At 30.7% G+C, this 18790-nt stretch overlaps 2 protein-coding genes across 2 annotated transcripts; both read left to right on the top strand.

Moving 5' to 3' along the window:
* Positions 1–733: 733 nt before the first annotated feature.
* On the top strand, positions 734–8684 carry LOC137822295 (uncharacterized). The gene is made up of 15 exons (XM_068627180.1): positions 734–905; positions 1039–1294; positions 1412–1477; positions 1594–1707; positions 1889–2126; positions 2228–2386; positions 2476–2627; positions 2807–2954; positions 5437–5651; positions 5742–5804; positions 6144–6257; positions 7389–7623; positions 7731–7889; positions 7975–8126; positions 8207–8684. The coding sequence occupies exons 1-15, from the start codon at positions 737–739 to the stop codon at positions 8364–8366; spliced, it is 2400 nt and encodes a 799-aa protein (XP_068483281.1). The 5' UTR covers positions 734–736; the 3' UTR covers positions 8367–8684.
* A 5060-nt stretch (positions 8685–13744) lies between these two features.
* On the top strand, positions 13745–16650 carry LOC137820270 (WAT1-related protein At1g70260-like). The gene is made up of 7 exons (XM_068624250.1): positions 13745–14110; positions 14234–14296; positions 14435–14551; positions 15317–15557; positions 15689–15847; positions 15930–16081; positions 16232–16650. Exons 1-7 carry the CDS (start codon positions 13911–13913, stop codon positions 16374–16376), a joined length of 1077 nt encoding a protein of 358 aa, XP_068480351.1. The 5' UTR covers positions 13745–13910; the 3' UTR covers positions 16377–16650.
* Positions 16651–18790: the final 2140 nt, after the last annotated feature.

Below are 18790 nucleotides of genomic sequence, written 5' to 3'. Positions count from 1 at the left end.
TCTAAAATGATCTTTAATTTAGTTACTATTGCAACTAATTATTTTGGTATCTAAAAATTGATTTTTATTTGATGATTTTCTTGTAGTGATAACATATAACAATCAAGACAAACATAAAAATAAATAATAATAATAGGATTATACTAAATTAAGCTAACACGTGTTTTAGAATAATTAGAGGATCAACACCCTAATTAAAACTTCAATATACAAGAAGATAAAATTATAGATTAACAAAATAACTAAAATGACAAGGTAGATGTACACAAAATCAGTCATCCTTCCGTATATTTATTTTACAAAATAAGGCCTTCAAGTGTGAGCAAGAGAGACAATAAACCGTTCTGAGCATGAATAAAAAATATCGGTGAAGATATGAAATTTCAAAATTTTAAGTTGTAGTTTTTTTAAGTTTAACAATGCTAGGGCAATTTAAAAAAAGAGAGTAGATTTTTTTTAAAAAAACTAGGAGAGTATGAGTTAATTGTGTTTTAATGATGTGTCTTCTTTTTTGTATTTAAAAATATAATTATACCTTTTAATTATGCTCACTTTAAAATAGACTTACGTTTAATTTTTTTAAATTGCGTTTCAAAACAGTAATTATATATATAGATATATATATATATATATATATTTGTTATTTTTTTAAAACAACTTTTAAAAGTTACTCTCTCCTCTTAACGGACCTTCCTTTTTTGTATTGACGTTATTGTATTTATGAAAAATAAAGAGAATGCAAGATCTTGATTTAGAGAAAAGACAGGTTTTTGTCGACATTCTCACCATACGCACTTTCCTTTGTCATAGGGTTTCATTCACCTGTTGTAGTAAATTTAGCGACAGTTCTGCACTTGAAAGGAAAAGATGCGTCCAACACAGCACAACATCATCATTTGGTACAAGTGTGTCTTTTCTTCTTACACGTTATCTAATCCACCTTATCAACCATTTTTTGAGTTTTGAAGATATTTTCTTGTTCTCTGTGCCCCCACAAATTTCAGTCATTTTCACTGGATCAGCTCCACTTGAACACAGGTGCCTCTCATCTTTATAAACAACTCATACTCAGAAAATGCTTACCAAATTGTATTCACCAGAAATTCCTTCAGAAGACCACCATGAGGGAATTGTGCGTGGTTGCTCTCCTGTTAGCCATAGAGTTCTTGGATGTGATTGTTTACACTGTGAGCAAAGCAGCCATGACGAAGGGCATGAACGATTTTGTGTTTGTCATGTACTCCAATGCCTTTGCATCTTTCTTACTTCTTCCCTTAACCGTATTCTTTCACAGGTATCTCCGTCAATACTTCTTTTCTTTTCCCTTTACCCATATATTAAATAATTCCAAACAAGTCAATACATTGTCCTCTCTCTCTCTCTCTTTTTAATCGATTTGATGACTTAGCAGGAAAAGAGATCTTCCGCCACTCACTTATTGCATAGTGGCCCAAATATTTTTTAATGGCTTGTTGAGGTAATTGTTTATTTCACCTATATTGTAAACAATCTCAATTTTAGTTTAATCTGAATGAATAAGGTGGACTTCCTTTCACCTTTTTTTTCTTCGAACTCGTGTTGTCTGTCTTGCAGTTGCAGTGTTCAGATGCTCAGGTTTTTTGGAATAGGTTTCAGCTCTCCTACTTTAGCAACTGCAATGTCCGATTTGATCCCTGCTTTTACCTTCATACTTGCCATCCTCTTCAGGTTGGTATGTTTTCTCTCATTTTGTAACATTTGTTTTCTCTTGAAGGCACTGAAACTTGAGATCTCAGCAATGAACAGTGATGAATGCAATCAAATTTTGGAATTAATAACTACCTTATAAGTATTGCTTCATTTTCTGAATTAGTCCTTAAGCTTATCCTTTTGGTAATTGTTGTTACAGGATGGAAAAATTGGATTGGAAAACTAATAGCACACGGGCCAAGTCCATTGGGACATTTCTATCAATTATTGGAGCCTTAATAATTACTCTGTACAAAGGCCAGGCAATCATACAAAATCATCCATCTAATAAATTGTATCCCAAAAACCTTGTTTCATCTGAGCAATTTGATTGGGTAGTTGGAGCAGTGTTGCTTGCGGGTCATAGCATTGTTCTCTCATTGTTGTTTATAGTTCAGGTAATTAATGCCAATATCGAACACCCTTTTGGCTTATATGCAAATAAGTATAACAATTGCTAAAAATGATTGGTTTTACTTAGTTTCTTTCCTATTTGTAGACATGGATAATCAGAAATTACCCTGCAGAGCTTGTGGTGGTACTCACTCGCGGTGTTTTAGTCGCTCTGCTATCTGTTCCAGCTTCACTGATTTCAGTAGAGGATCCAAAAGCTTTGAGATTGGGATTTGATGTGCAGTTGATAGCTATTGGATGTCAAGTAAGAATAGAGACAGTGATACTATTTCCTGTATTATATAAGTCTTGTTGTTCTGATTTTGAGTTAACTTGATGAGTTTCTGAATGTAGGCAATTTTCAGCGTATCCTTTCGAAGTGTTGTTCATATATGGGTGATGGGAAAGAAGGGCCCTCTCTATGTTGCAATGTATAAGCCAATTGGAATAGTCTTTGCGGCCATAATGGGCATTTCGTTTCTTGGTGACTCTCTCTATCTTGGCAGGTATAAATTTCTTTCATGTCTTCATCATAAGAGAAATTTTGAGAGAAGCTTTTTGTTTGCGTGTGAGTGATGGCAGTCTAAGGAAGACAATTAGGAAAGGGGAATATTCTTCTTTTGTGCATGAATGCAATTGAAAAAATACTTTAGTCTTAGAAGTCTTGGCTTTGTTTTATGTACAGTGTTCTTGGAGCAGCCATAGTGGTGATTGGTTTTTATGCTGTTCTTTGGGGGAAAAGCCAAGAGAGAACGAAGGAAGAGAGTGAGGTTCAGACGTTGGAATCATACTCCCCCGTTGTCCCTCTTTTGCAGAACAAGACAGTGGAAGAATAGAATCATCCCACTGATATTGATGGAATCAAACACTTTGACTTTTGTTTAGGCAAATGCTGAATTTATGAGCATTTCTAGATCTTCAAGTTAAATGTCTCATGATGTAATTTTTGGCAACAGACTGAACAAATAATAAAAAAATGAGTCATTGTTCGGTTCATTTGAGACCTTAGTCTAATTTAATAAGATAACATGGGTCTGTTTTATGTTCAAATCAAATCATTGGCCCCTTCATTTGCAGCACTGCACCTATGACAGTTTCTTGCATCAGATGTTCATTCTTGAATATCAATATAATCTGTTTTAATTGTCAGCGCATTTGCTATTTTTGAATAACTTAAGTATGATTCATGGCACATACATAAAAAAAAAACATTAAATATAGTTAGAAAAATACCATAAAATACAGGTACTTGATAATATTACATCTCTTCTTATTTGTTAATGGGTTATTCACATTTCCATATTAATTTTGCTTTCAGTGTTATGTTATTTTACTTAATTTTCAATCAATATTATACTTAAAAATATAAATTAAATATGTAAACTCAAATTTTTAACTTTTTTATTATAATAATGAGTATTTTTATCTTCTTTTTCCTTGTAGAATCTGAAATATATTCTATAGTTTATAATCTAAAATATATTTTTGAATGTGATTGGATTAATAAATCTGAAGTACATTTCAAGATTGTAAAATTTGGAAATTGTAAAATTTGGAAATGCATTTAAACATCTTAAAACACATTTAAGATTATATAACCTATATATATATAAATGTATTTTAAATCACATAATTAGGATATATTTTTGAATTATAAAATCTAAAAATCTATATTTTTTTATTAAGTAATTCAAAAGCGTAATTTGAAATATATTTTTAATCAGATTGTGTAATTCATGTTTCCAAATTCAACAATATGGAAAATTAAAGCATGGACATTTTAATTTCTTCAATACTCACATGAAGATGAAGATGTAAGAAGTAAACATGGAGGAGGAAAAAGTAATTACCTCGGTTGTATTTGGGAACTAACTACTTTTCAGTTGATTTTTTTAATGATAAATTTTTTTGTACTTTCATACTTTCCTTCAACATTTTCATATCTTTTAATAATATTCTTCTCAATATGGTTGAGAGTTTGATGTTTTTTTCTTTATTTTCGGTAGTTATTTGTGGTGAATATTAATGATTAAAATAAGTTTTGTGGTATTTCTATTGACATGATTATGTTTTTCTCACTTATTTTTAAATTTAATACAATGTAATTAGTTTTCATATATTTATTTTTATTTAAAATAACTCAAGTATATACTTCTAAAATTATTCTCATTATAAAAAAAATAAAAGTCTTTTTTCTAAAAAAATAAAATCACAGTACTAAAGTCTAACCTAATAAGAACAATTTCAATGGAATGAATTTAATATAACTGAAATCGTGAATCTAATAAGAACAATTTCAATGGAATGAATTTAATATAACTGAAATAGTGGACACTAAATAGTACTAGTTTATCAGTTTTACATTAAAGTAGGACTACTTACGGTTACACAATATTTAAAAAGTTGCACTTTACACTTACAACTTCAGTACTAATTATTTTTTTTCGCGTTTTAAGTACTACTAATTAAAATCATATGCACATCTTTTATTTATTTTTATATATATATATATATATTTTTTTTTTAATTTTTAAAAATCCTGAACATATGACGATTTCTTTAAAATCATTTCTCCTCGAGATGTATGACTTATCCAATTTCAATTTTTTTCCATGTCAAAAATTAATAAATCTAATTACACTGGAAGAAAACATATAAATGATAATAAGAAAGGTAGTAGTATCTCAGAAGAGATCAACTCAAATTTTGTGAGTTCTGATGTGTTAAGTTATTTCAAAGACTTTTGTAACTTTTTTCATATTTAATTAATATTTAATTTAATAGTTCATAGAAATACACATTTTAAAGATATATGCATATATATATATTATTTTATCTTTATAATTTAGAGTTTTAAGTTTTACATTTTCAGTGTATATAGGAAAATTTTATACGACTCAGATTTTAAAATTAGTTGTGTCTTTGAGTATAGTCTTTACAATAGAAATGTCCTAGATCCTTGCATCATAAATATTAAATTTGTTTTATTCTTTCAAAATACTGAATTTTTATTTGTTTCATTTAATATTTGTTTTAAGTTAATAGGAAATTAAGATGCTACTACATATTTAATTTACAATAATTTAAAGACAGTTATATAAATTATTGAAAACAATGCATTTAAATTACATTTCTGTCCCCAGCAACCAGGCCGTTAGGTCACGTAACCTCTGCTCAGTGACAATCTTGCAGAGTCACCACGATCTAATCCGACGGTTGTGGTACAGAGAAAACCTTGATAGAAACACCGGACAGGATCCAAACTGGTTCATAAGAATGAGGAAGAAACACAGAGTGGAAGTTGACTCTTCTTGAAGATTGCTGCGGATAATAATAAGTGCAATTTATGTGAAAATGGGGAAGTTGACTCTTCCGTTTGTTGGAATGATCATGGCTGAACTTGCTCAGGTTGGGTTAATCATATTGAGCAAACAAGCCATGTCACAAGGAATGACCAATTTCATCTTCATCTTCTATTCCAACGCAATCGCTGCCCTCCTCCTTCTTCCCATTTCCTTCCTTATACACAGGTTACTACCTATCTCTCTGTAAATTATTATCAGTTCCTATTTTTCTGAAGTGGACTTCGCCATTAATGATTGTCTTATAATACTTGGCAGGTTTGAACGTCCTCCAATCACCTTTTCCACCCTTTGTGGATTCTTCCTACTTGCACTGCTCGGGCAAGTTCAAAAATTCACCTTCATCTATATGTGCTCTGCAAAAAAATGTGTTTTCAGTTTTTATACATATTTCTTTTGTTAAACTTGATTTTGTTCTTTATGTTTTTAAATTGATTAATTTACGGACAGTTTTTTACAAAGTGAAAAAGAGACTAAATTCACATAGTTGGATAATTAATTTATTGATTTAAAAGTATAGAGATCAAAACCGATTTTTTCCACAAAATATAGGGAATAATAAAAGCATAGTTTTTCCTATTTCATGTTATACATATGAATGAGCTAAAAAAAACTATTGACTCTAGTGCCTGAAATGCCTTTTGTTTTAGTTTGTTTTAGTTATTTGGCGCAGGCTTTTGGGTACGCTGGGATTTACTACGGCTCAGCTACACTCAGCACATCCATGCTCAACCTCGTTCCTGGTTTTACTTTCATACTTGCTGTTCTCTTTAGGTTCTGCCCATTTCCTTCTTCTTGCTTATGTCCTTGCCCTTCCTTCACTATGTGCTCTTGCTTCCTATACTTAACTCTAGCATGAATTATTTCGTTATGGGGCATTGCGAATGTCATGTTTTGTTCCACAAACTAGATGTGATTTTCAAGTTTTTACTTGCCAATGGGTTAAACGTGTCGTTTTCATGATTTATTGTTTCTTTTCTTAGCTCCAATATGAATGTTTTGAAATATTTTGTTTAGCCAGTTTTTGCAACTTGAAGATGTAACTTACCAAGTATACTTTCGTTTTAATTCTAGAAAGAGTTTATGATTACGGCTGATAATGTAGAGTGTGTTTAACGCTTTATACAAATATATCAATGGTCGTATAACAAGTGTTGGTAATCTCTAAAAAGTATGATAAGTTATAGCTTGCACAAAACGCACACATTAGAAGTTTCATTATAAAGAACATATACATATACGAGTCTCATTAAATATTGTTATCATCAAAATATTTATATAGGGATGGCTTAGTAGTTCTAAATTGGTTAGACCGTCTGAGTCTTAACAAGAGTTTGATTCAAAGTTGGAATTCTAGTGTACATTGGGCTTTCTAACCATAACGACCGGCTTTTTGGGATGGCTCTCCCAAGGTTCTTATCATAGTCTTTGAATTCCATTTCTGGTTTGTTTTTTCAGAATTTCTGTTCCCTTTAGATGAAGTTGTTCCAGATAATCTGGACCTATCCCTCCAAGCACTCTGGTTGTGGCCATCGTAATGATGAATAAAGAGGAAAATTGGACTATGGAGCCTTCTAGTTTTTGTCTAACTCTTTGGTATTCTAGGAGCTATAGATTGATAATTATGTTGTCTTGAAAATGGAAAACATTTCATTTTGGAGTTTGGACACCTGGTGCCAACACGATAACTTTATGATTCCGTATATATATAAACATAAATCTGGATCGATTGATGAGTTCAGTTGGGTTGATGAATTGGAAAGTCTGTTGTAGTTATTTTAAAATTAAAGGCTCGCTAAATATTCACTTTATTTCATTAAAGAGCAAATGATGACATTGTTGTTCTTTCTATTGGTGGTTCACCGCTATAGATTTATTTAAACTTTTCCCACTTTCTGGTTTCAGAATGGAACAATTAGATTGGAGAAAATTTAGCAGCCTAGCTAAGTCCTTGGGAACAATAGTATCAATTTCTGGTGCATTTATTGTGACTTTGTACAAGGGCCCTGCACTTTTGCTGGGAGTGTCATCTGCAAACTCATCTCCGAAGCCACTTTTCACGGATGATTCTAATTGGATACTCGCAGGATTATTTCTTGCTGCTGATTGTGTAATGGCTTCAGCATATATTATTTTACAGGTAAAGTTACCAACGTAGTATTATTGATAGAGCTTCATAATCTGTGATTTCTACCCTCATATTGCAAATACTCTATAATTGCTTAATTGTAATTTGCTATATTACAGGCTTCTATTCTTAAGAAATATCCAGCAGAGTTGATTGTTGTATTCTTTTATTGTTTCTTTGTGGCCATTCAATCTGCTGTGACTTGTTTAGTTGTGGAAAGAGACATCAGTGCTTGGAGCTTGGAACCTAAGTTAAGGTTGCTTGCAGTTTTATACTCGGTAATCAAAATAATTTAAATTACCACTAATAATTATTGCATTATCTTTACCTAGAAGTCTGAACTTCATCTGTAAACATTGACAGGGAGTTATGGGCTCTGCATTTCAAGTTGGTATTATTTCTTGGTGTTTGCACAAGACAGGACCAGTTTTTGTTTCCATGTTCAAGCCCTTAGGAATAGTCATATCAGTGGTTTTAGGTGTTCTCTTCCTCGGAGACGCATTCTATCTTGGAAGGTGAGTTGTGTAGCTTGTGTTTAACTGTACTGTTGAGTTTATTTTATCTAACATGAATTCATTGTTACCATTCAATGCAGTCTGATTGGTGCTATTGTGATTGTTGCCGGGTTTTATTCTGTATTATGGGGGAAAGCCGAAGACATTAAAGATGGTGGAGTGAGAATGATACGTTACCAGAAAGTAGGAGATGAGTTCCTTTTGGAGGAAAACAGCCATGAAGACATACAAGGGCATTAGTTCATTTTAAAAGGATGCTCCAATTCTGCCATCAAATAGGAAGTTTCAGTTGTTTTACTCAGAAGAATAAAGGAATCTGCCCTGTCTCTGAAGTATATTATTTCTCTCCTTTCTTTTGGGGATGAGTACTAGTGTTTACCTATATACTAGTGTGTAGATGTAGTGTCGAACTACAGTTGGAATTTAAAGATGACATCAACCTTGTGAGTTGTAACATCTTTTGTTCATCAAATCTTGAAGACAAGTAATGTTGTAATATCCTTATTCTTGTAAAGAAAAAAAATGTTCTGTGGATACCAAAAGTTTGTCCACACTCTACTCCATGAGAGAGAAAGACTGTGAAGAGGGAGGGGTTGATAACATGGTAGGTGATAAGATTTGACAAAAAGAAAAATGAAAGTGAGATGTTAAATGGGTATTTATATTTGTTGATGTCTACATATCTTTGTTGGAAAAGTAAAATTCATCTAATATGAGCATGAAGTTGCATTTCAAGAAAATAAGAAGCCTAGTTAGAACAATCTATAACATCATTCAGAAATGAAAATCCTACTGCAGTAAACAAAATGCTATGACATCTCGTGGAAATGATAGTTCCAATATCTTCAATGAAGACTACAAAGAAGTGAGTAGGAAAAGTGATAAATATCTGAACAATTTAAACACATTTCTCAACTATTTCTGAAAAACTAAAGTATCTGTATTCTTCAAAATAGTTCGTGGAGCAAATACACTCATTTCCCATTGTAGAAGCAGACCCCCCTTGTTTATGGTCTAGAAAGAGAATTGACTTTTATTTCCTTTCAATTGAACCACTCTGAACTTTTCTCTCCTCTCCCGTCCCCGTCATAAGAGTTCTATTCAGGAATCATAGGTAGGAACTTGAAGAAAAGGTGCATTACTATATGAGAATATACTACACAAATACACACGCTTTAGCTTTTGTTCTCTTCTGCGCTCCTATGCTACCTGATGGAATTAATTGGTAAGATTAGGTTTGAACAATTCGTGTCATTAATCTATACTATAAATTTATGTTGGAATGTTTGCTAATATTGAAATGCAAAATTGATTTTCCAACTTTAAAACAAGCCGAGGCCATAGTCATACGGTTTCTAAGAGCACTTATTGACTTTGTTGATATTCATACACATTGACTTTCATTTAGAATGCAAAATGATGATCCATTTTTCATCATGCTCTCAATGTAGTTCCTATCATTTTGACTTTAATGAATGAAGTTCGTTGTATTAAAAGAGTAAACTCCTTCTGATATATCAGTTGTGTTGACATTGGTCAATATATATTGAAGAAAGAGTGCTTGCTTAGGTGTACAGTTATTGAATTTGGGGAAGGTGGGTATAATATGCCATTTGCTTTTTGGTGAATGACCAGAAAGTTAGGAGTGCTTATAAAGTTAAACATTTTGGTTGAACAAAATCAGTCAATAATTATACCTGTTTTATTTATCTGTTTCAAATATTATACCTGTCTTTTTTAAAAAAAAAAAATCATGTTAAATATTATTATGAAAATTGACATTTCAGTTAGATTGGCATTCCAAATTTTAATTATTATTATTATGAAAAAAAATAAAGAGAATACATAACTACTATGTTAAAAGTGTCCTTAAATTAGTTCTTTGATAGTATGTCTAAATGAAGAAATATTGAGTGTAAGTATATTATTACAATATCGCTTCAGTATAATTAATTAATTGATTGAATAACAAACTAAGACATTGTGTTATATTTTATAAATACACCGACCTTATACATCATTCAGCCCAATATTTTAAAAACGCCAAAGTGATAGTTTTTTATTTTTGGCTTTTCCATTTCAAGCGAAAGAAACTTCCCAATTTTTTTATTTAAAATTATTAAAGGTCGTATACGATGATGAGTTCTAACTTGGAATGAGGAAGCAAAGAAAAGTCATTTTTCCCTTTAAATGTCAATTTGATACTAAACATATATTAATTCATATTAAGTAAATTTATATAAATGGTCTGTTTATCTTAAGCTTGTATGTTTACTCTACTAATTTAACCAAACAAAATGTGATTATGTGAATGCTCTAGTAGGATGTTAACAGATTTGGATCCATTCAATCAAATTGATAGTTTAAATTAAATTAGTTTATATTTTTAAATTCATAAAATATAATTTGATCCAATTCAATGTTAATTAATTTCAGCATTGAATTTATAATTTACAAATATTTTGAACACCCAAGTTAAACTATGAATATGTATTTTTCCTATTATTACTTATTATGGGAATTTTATCTTATAATATTTTTTTTTTATAAATTTTGCTATCATTTTGTTTGTAGAAGTCTATTACAATTAAATATACTAATGACATTTTTTAATAATAGAAACATATGTGATTTTTTTTATAAAATTATATTTAAAAAAAACACATTTATATAGTATTAAATACAATTAATATACTCATGAAAATTAATTGACTTTGATTTTATTTTCTTCTAAATCTAAATTGATCAATAAACACCCTTATTAATTTTGTGACAATGTCGCTTAAAAAAGATGTCAAACTTTTTTCTTTATATGTTTTGGTCCACCTTACAGAATGAAATGATATAAGCACTTATCCATTGCTGTTAGTAGCAAAGCAAATAGATATCCTTATTTTATTTAAATTTTCACTAAGTTGCCTCTGTCAACCCTATTTTATCATTGACCACTTTTATAAAATAAAATTAAAAAAAGAGAGTTAGTGGTAGCACATTGTGGATATTATTGTATAAAAGCTTTTTGTGAGGGGCTCTTGTATATGAAAGGAATTTAAATGAAAGAATAAAAGGGAAGAAGTTCAGCCCTCTCCTCATAGCAACCTTTCACATTCTGAAGGAGCAACAGTAACAATGTTATGGGCTCAGTTTGGTGGTTTCTCCCAACACTGTATTGACTCTGTCAGGCTTGGCCAACAGGCCCACCACCAAGCATGAGTCTTGACGACAACCTGGTGGAGTTTGATTCATTTGACAAAAGTGTGCAAAGATTCATAAAATATTCCACTCTAATACACAAGGTGAAATTAGTAAAATAGTTAAATTAGTTCATATTAGTTTTTCCTTTTCAACTAGTGAGTTACTTGCTTGTTTTTAACTATTAGATTATTCTGTCTTGGTAGTTGTTACATTGATAGTAATTTTGTTACTTATTTTCCATTTCTAAAGTATATATATATATATGTAATTCTCTATTGGTTTTTCATAATAATGAAGAAGATTGATTATTTAATATATTTAAGTTTCAATTATTATTTTGTTATGATATCAAAATACTATTAATGAGTTCTCGTGCACATTTCAATGACTGATGAAATGACATATTCCTATATTTTACAGATGCATGTAATGCATCAAATTCTCTATACATCCATTTGAATGAAAGTTCATCTACCGTTCTTGTGTTGTCACTATTCACTAACAAGAACTATCACAATTGGTCTAGTGCGACGAGGATGAGCTTGTCAATGAAGAACAAATTAGGGTTTGTAGATGGCACATTGGCAAAACCACCAAAAAACCATGCAGTTTTTCCTTTTCGAGAACGAGGGAACATGTTGGTTCTCAGTTGGCTGATAAAATCAATGAGCATGGAGATTGTACAGTCATTCTCTAGCGTGAGAAGACTTCAAATGTGTGGAAGGAACTTGGTAAGATATTTTCTCACACTTTAGAATATCACAAATTCAAGAAGAAATCTTCAATCAAAGGCAATATGACAATTTTGTCTCAAAATGCTACACTTCTTGAAATCTCTATGGGACGAATTAGATGTTTTGAATCCTCTCCCTGTTTGTATGTGCAACCCCAAATGTTTATCCAGCACAATCAAGAACATTGAAGAAGAACAAAACAAAAATTAGGTGGTTAGATTCTTGAGAGGGTTGAATGATCAATATTCAGGGGTTAGATCACAAATCATGTTATTAGACACTCTTCCCAATGTGACCCTAATCACTTAGCAAGAATGATAATTTCAATTGTTTCAAATCTCATAATTAGTATTTCCTAAACATTGGTTCCTCTCTAATCATGATGATCCAATAAGCAAATTACTACGATAAGATCCTCATGTGAAGTTGAGTATCAAACACTTGCAAAAACAATATGTGAAATACAATGGTTTTCTTATTTGCTACAAGATCTACAACTTGTTGAGTCCTCACATGTGTCACTCTTCTACGATAATCATCTCGCAATTCATATTGCTCATAATCTCAACTTTCATGAATACACAAAACATATCAAGTTAGACTACCACATTGTTCAAGAAAAGCTCAACCAAGGACTTATTCATCTCATACATTTCTCTTCAACACAACAATTTGCTGACATTTACACAAAACATTTGATCATTGCACCATTTAGATCCATTTCTTCCAATGGGAATGATTGATATTAATTTTTCAGTTTGAGGGGGCTAATACACAAAATCAAAATGGTCCAATTAATTAACTTTATACTCTAAAGTCTAAGGTATATATATGTTATTTAAAAGTGGATTTTTTCATTCACTTATATACTATAAAATGTTTTTATCTCTAATCGATGTGAGATTGACAATATACACCTCATGTTGATGCCCTCAAACTAATGCGTGAGACTATATATTTATAGTGATCTTCAAATAGTAGGTAGCCTAATAGGTCAACAAACTCTCACTAGATAAACTCTAATACCATATTAAACCGTAAACTTTAAACATAACTTAACTTTATAAAAACAAATTTATATCCATTAAAATATTTTTATTTATAGTGTTACATATAAAATAAGATTAACCATTTAATATATTCAATTGTTATTTTATTGGACGCAGTAACATTGAGATGCTAATTGAATATTTCATAATTACATAAAAACGTGCAGGTTTATATGCAGGCGATATTAAATATTCTCAATGGTAGGGCCATAAAAGATGTATACCACTAATACATTCCAAACCATACAAGAAAGCTTTCCCTTATTGGTCCAGAATTATTCATGTATTATACCATGGTTAAAAACTACATAAACAAGCCAGATCATTTGTACATATAAAAGTGTTTTTTAACCTTTGGTTCGAAGAGAAAATGTGAAATTAAGACAAAAAGAAGAGAGGACAAATAATGAACGGAAATATGAGCACAAGATCTACCCAAAATAAATAAAAAATAAATGATTTCAAGCTACTTGGGACGTCAGCTTTGGTCCTTTGTTTAAGAATTTGGGACACACGAGTTGCAACTTCTCCTCCAAAGTAGCTTCCCCATTTTGTGAAGGGTTATACTTGCATGGCCCCATGTCTTCTATTCCTCTCTCTTTGCTTCTTATATATATTAGGAAGAGAAAGCAAGCTTTTCAACACCAACTCAATATAAGAGGGTAAGAGAGGTTGTTCTTGGAGCTCAAGCTCCTACTTAGGGTGTGCATATATAAAGCACCTTTAGTTATTAATAAGAAAGGAAGAGCTTTATATACCACCACTCACATATATCACTCTCTAAGTGAGAACACAAGAAAATTCAAATGGAGGGTAGGACTGAGATGTCTGAGGTGCTGCCATTCATAATCATGGTGATTATGGAAGGTTGGACCATAGGACTCACCATTTTTGCAAAAACTGCAATCACTAATGGAATGAGCCCATTGGTGTTCATAGTGTATACCAATGCTTTGGCCACTATAATACTGTTCCCTTGTTCCTTTTTATCACACAAGGAGGACAGGTCTCTCTCTTCCTAGATCTTTTTCTTTTTCCTTAAGACTCAAGTTGCTAGCAACATGCACAAAGTTGTTTGCATGGAAGATTTGTTTTGGTTCTGATCTTCAATGTTCTCTTTTTTGCACAGAAAGGAGCTGCCAACGTTTACTTTCTCTTTGTTCAAGCGATTCTTGTTCCTTGGTTTTATAGGGTATACATGCATTTCTCTCTCTTGAGGGTTCTTGAATAATTGAATTAAACTTTTATGCATTTTTTATGTCCTTCGAATACCTCATATGTGCATTTATTGGTTACAGTATTCATGATTTTACATTGATGGATTTTGCAGGATAAGCATGGCTCAGAGCTTTTTATTCCTGGGTCTAACTTATAGTTCGCCAATTCTTGTGTGTGCCATGGGCCTCTTGATTCCAACGTTTAACTTTCTTCTCTCTCTCATTCTCAGGTATCCTCAAAAACTTTCAGTGACTTGATTGTTTATACACCTCTTCATTTCGATCATATTGCACATTTGCCATGTAACAGGGTGTATCAAAAGATTTATGCGATATAACTTTATTAGTAACTTGTAAAATTGTATATATATAAAAAAATAATACATGTATAATTTTTAAAAAGTAAAACGTTAATGGGTATCAAAACGGCTTTAGATCATTTCTACGAATGTAAAATAAAATTTGGATGTGAACTTTTATTCCAACTTACTCGTTAATAATCTTGCACAAGAAAGATTATTATTTCATTTTTTTAATATAAGAAATGAGAACTATAAACACAGAAAACAGTTTATATATCCAATTATCATTACTATGAGTAAATTTAATATTTTTTTTCAATTAATATTATACAAGAAAAAATAAATTATTTTTTCTCATAAATTAAAATTAATTTATACTTAAATGAAATAAGTTTAGTAAAAAAAATCATATATTCAACCAAATGTATACTATAATCAAATAAATAAAACTGTGTGAATAATTTATTAAGTTTTATGAAAATATTCCAAAAGTTATGTTTATCGTGAATTCAATTTAGTTGATAATAAATATATATAATGAACAAAATTTTAAAATCTAATAATAATATAGCTTTTGATCATATACTTGAAGGATGGATACTAAAAAAATACACATATATATGTTTAAGAGATGAAAAGTATGATGTGAAGTGTATAACTAAACTTATAATAAATGATTGAGTTTTATTTCAGGAAGACAGAGTTGAATTTGAGAAGCCCTGGTATCCAAGTCCAAGTAATTGGTATCCTGGTATCAATAATGGGAGCAGTGTTAGCTGAGTTCTGGAAGGGACCACTTATAAGACCCTCTTCTCACCACCTTCTACAAACTAAACAACTTCTTGTCTTCTCCTCAACACCAGAGTTTTGGCTTCTTGGTGGCGCTTTGCTTGCTACAGCTTTTTTCTCTCTTTCACTTTCCAACGTTATCCAAGTATGCACCTTCTCTTTTAATTTTCAAACCCCTTTTCATACTTTTTTCTGTTCTTAAAATATTTCCCTTTTGAATGAATCTTCATGGTAATTAATTCAAGGTTGTTCTTAATTTACTTTTCACCCTGCTAGAAAGAAACCCTCCAGCTATATCCAGAACCAATGAAGGTGATTTCTTATTCTAGCTTAATTGGAACGATCCTCAGTGCAACAGTGTCGTGTTTTGTTGAGAGGGACATAAATACTTGGAAGATAAAACGTAACAAGGATCTTATTCTCATTGTTCTAACTGTGAGTATCAACAGTACATATAGTTGAATCTCATTGATATGCATAATTAAATAAATGTGTTGATGAGAAATATATGTAACAGGCACTAGTTGGAGGTGTGATTCGTCCAAATATTCAAGTATGGTTAACTAGCCTGAAGGGTCCACTCTATGTGTCACTGTTCAAGCCCTTTGGTATTGCCTTCGCCACTACTTTTGGACTTTGCTTCTTCTCTAACAGTCTTCATTATGGAAGGTACTTGAATTCTCTTCACCCCAGATGGAGATTTTTATACGTCTTTTCTTTTCTGAAGTAATTAATTATGCACAAGACTTTTGGTTCACTTGATTTGTCTTTATCTCTCCTTTATACGTAATTTGTTTTTATTTGATTTTTTTTTTGCAGTGTGATAGGAGCAACTTTACTTGGAATGGGATATTATACAGTGATATATGGACAAATCAAAGGAAATGAAGACGAGACAAGCGGTGACGATAGCTCTGATTCTTTGGACAAGATACCTCTTCTGCAAGAAAAGATGGAAGTTTGAACAGTTATTATCATCATCATAATTTTTTCTCTCTTTCGTGTGAATAAAAGTTCGAAAGAAATGGTAGAGGAATTCATCTATTTACCAGAACTTCCTCCATACCATATCGTTTCAAACCGATCGTGATAGAACTTTCCAGCTATATATATAACATGAAACATGTAAGTATGCAAAACAAAAAAGGTGGAATTTGAGACTTTTAATTATAATATCTTCGTTGTACAAAATTTTCTGTGTATATAACATGTATATCCATGGCTACTGCATTGCTGTACGTGACCCACATATTTCTTGTCCAGTCATTCAAATTTCCCATCGAGGTTATATAAAAGAAATTCACAAAACAGCCAAAACATGCACAGTATAAGGGTGATGAACTCTTCAAATGAGAACCAGACTTTTTGGTTGAAAAAGACAGCCAAAATCATCATTAGACAAACTAAAAATTATAAATTTAAGTGCATGATATTATTATAAAATCAAAAGCTAAAAGAAATTTTCAAAAAAATAGACTTAATATTCCAAAGATAAAGTGTACAAAAGATGCTTTTATTCGAAATACAATAGTTTTACAAAGCCCTTATCAAGATAAAAAGACGAACCATAAGAGAAATGCATCTTTTCTTCTGCTACATCTATTAATATTGGTGGTGAGTGATCAGTGCCATAAATAATATTAAATTACTTAATAATTGGCGCATTTAATTTTAAATTAAGTTGTCATCTAATATTTATGTTAAATAGTTGTTTTTTATGTTTAAATTAGTAGTTTTTTTAAACTTTGGACGCAACTAGAATATGCCTTATAATAGATACTGATTGATTTATTACTGATCTTATATCTTCCATGGTGATAAAATATTTTTGGACTAGGGATGAATCACCCATTGAACAATTCATAAATTTAACATGAGTATAAGATTATAAGATCTTTCCTAGTAAATTATAGTTTGCCTGTAGGATTGAACCTTGATTAATAGCTGATGTAAAAATAAATAAAAAAAACTTGTCAACAGTCACATTAATTTCCTTGTTTCATTTAGTATTGTTCAATTAGTCAAACTGGTTCTAAATTCATTCAATAAGATTTTAGTGGTTTCTTTTTAAAACTTATATATCTATATATTTCATTGCTTTCTTTTAAATTGTCATTTCTTAATAAAAAAAATATTTATTTTATTTGTTATTTTTTTTAAACTTAAGATAGCATATTTTTATTTGATTATATCTTGAAATAATTAACATGAAAAAAATAGTCATAATAACATAGAGAAATAAAATTATATATAAATGTATATTAAAATTAAAAAATATAATAGATAACTTACTTAAAGTTATATTAAAAATAAAAAAAAATCAAATATTCTTCTTAATTTAAATGAAAACTATTAAATTATTATTATAAAATAATGGCAGAAGTAAATATTTTTTATATTGTTTTGTGCAATTAAAACAAGACATTTTATCATAATAACTTATATAGTGACATTTGATAAAATAATTTATTACACTGATGAACAAGATAAAATTATTATTGTTCTAATTGGAAAGGACACCGGTGAGACATACATTGGACGGAACAAGATGAATTAAAGTTTTATCCTTTTTACTATAAGTTTTTATTTCTTCATCTTCAGAATTAATTTTTACTTGTTCATGTTCTATAAATAAATATGTACGCCACTTCTGTTTATGTCAGCAATTTGCTAGCAACCACCATAGATGCCGGTGGACCTCCACCGAGGGCCCACCCACCCACCATGACCATCTTTCAGGGACCCACCTCATATCATTTGGCCAAAATGGTGGTATCCGACTAGTTAAGGTTGTTTTTCTAATAAAAAAGAGAGACTAAAATGTGACCTAAACATACAGTCTCTGAACCAAAAAAGAAATGTAGTGTATGGAATTCCATCTTTAACTATAGTGCCTTAATACTTTTATTATGCGCATAAATCTTGTCTTTACCTTAATCTACAGTTATGTTTTCATTATCCACCAAACTTTTGTCATGTCAAGATTTAGTATAAATAAACTATAGAAAGGCCAAAACATCACATTCAATCTAAAATAGTAATATACATTTTTAGAAATGCTTTTACTTGCGGATAAAAAAAATACTTATATATTATTAATCTATTTAATTTTATCTAATGTCGAACTTTCGAACTCATCTTTTATTATATATTTTTTTCTATTTGGAAACAAATGGCATGAGATATGGAAGTGTAACCCATGAAACCACATGTGTACTAAAGAAGCTAAGCTTCAAATACATGAAGTGAATTGTCATTTATTTTCTTTTAGAGAGAACTTGTTCCTCCCAATTTAAGAGACTTCTCTTCTTTTTCTTCTTTTCCTTCTTTTCCTTCTTTCCACACCCTCCATATATAATCTCTCTCATATGTTAACTC

The sequence above is a fragment of the Phaseolus vulgaris genome, chromosome 9, assembly GCF_000499845.2.
Source record: "Phaseolus vulgaris cultivar G19833 chromosome 9, P. vulgaris v2.0, whole genome shotgun sequence".
NCBI classification, from domain to species: Eukaryota; Viridiplantae; Streptophyta; class Magnoliopsida; order Fabales; family Fabaceae; genus Phaseolus; species Phaseolus vulgaris.
This window is presented reverse-complemented; position numbering and strand designations above follow the sequence as displayed.

Coding starts and splice junctions, on each gene's coding strand:
- LOC137822295 (XM_068627180.1), top strand. CDS start 737: ATGCAAGATCTTGATTTAGAGAAAAGACAGGTTTTTGTCGACATTCTC. Junction 2,628..2,806: donor GACTCTCTCTATCTTGGCAG/GTATAAATTTCT, acceptor TTTTATGTACAG/TGTTCTTGGAGCAGCCATAG. Junction 7,624..7,730: donor CAGCATATATTATTTTACAG/GTAAAGTTACCA, acceptor GCTATATTACAG/GCTTCTATTCTTAAGAAATA.
- LOC137820270 (XM_068624250.1), top strand. CDS start 13,911: ATGGAGGGTAGGACTGAGATGTCTGAGGTGCTGCCATTCATAATCATG. Junction 14,111..14,233: donor TTATCACACAAGGAGGACAG/GTCTCTCTCTTC, acceptor TTTTTTGCACAG/AAAGGAGCTGCCAACGTTTA. Junction 15,848..15,929: donor TTATTCTCATTGTTCTAACT/GTGAGTATCAAC, acceptor TATATGTAACAG/GCACTAGTTGGAGGTGTGAT.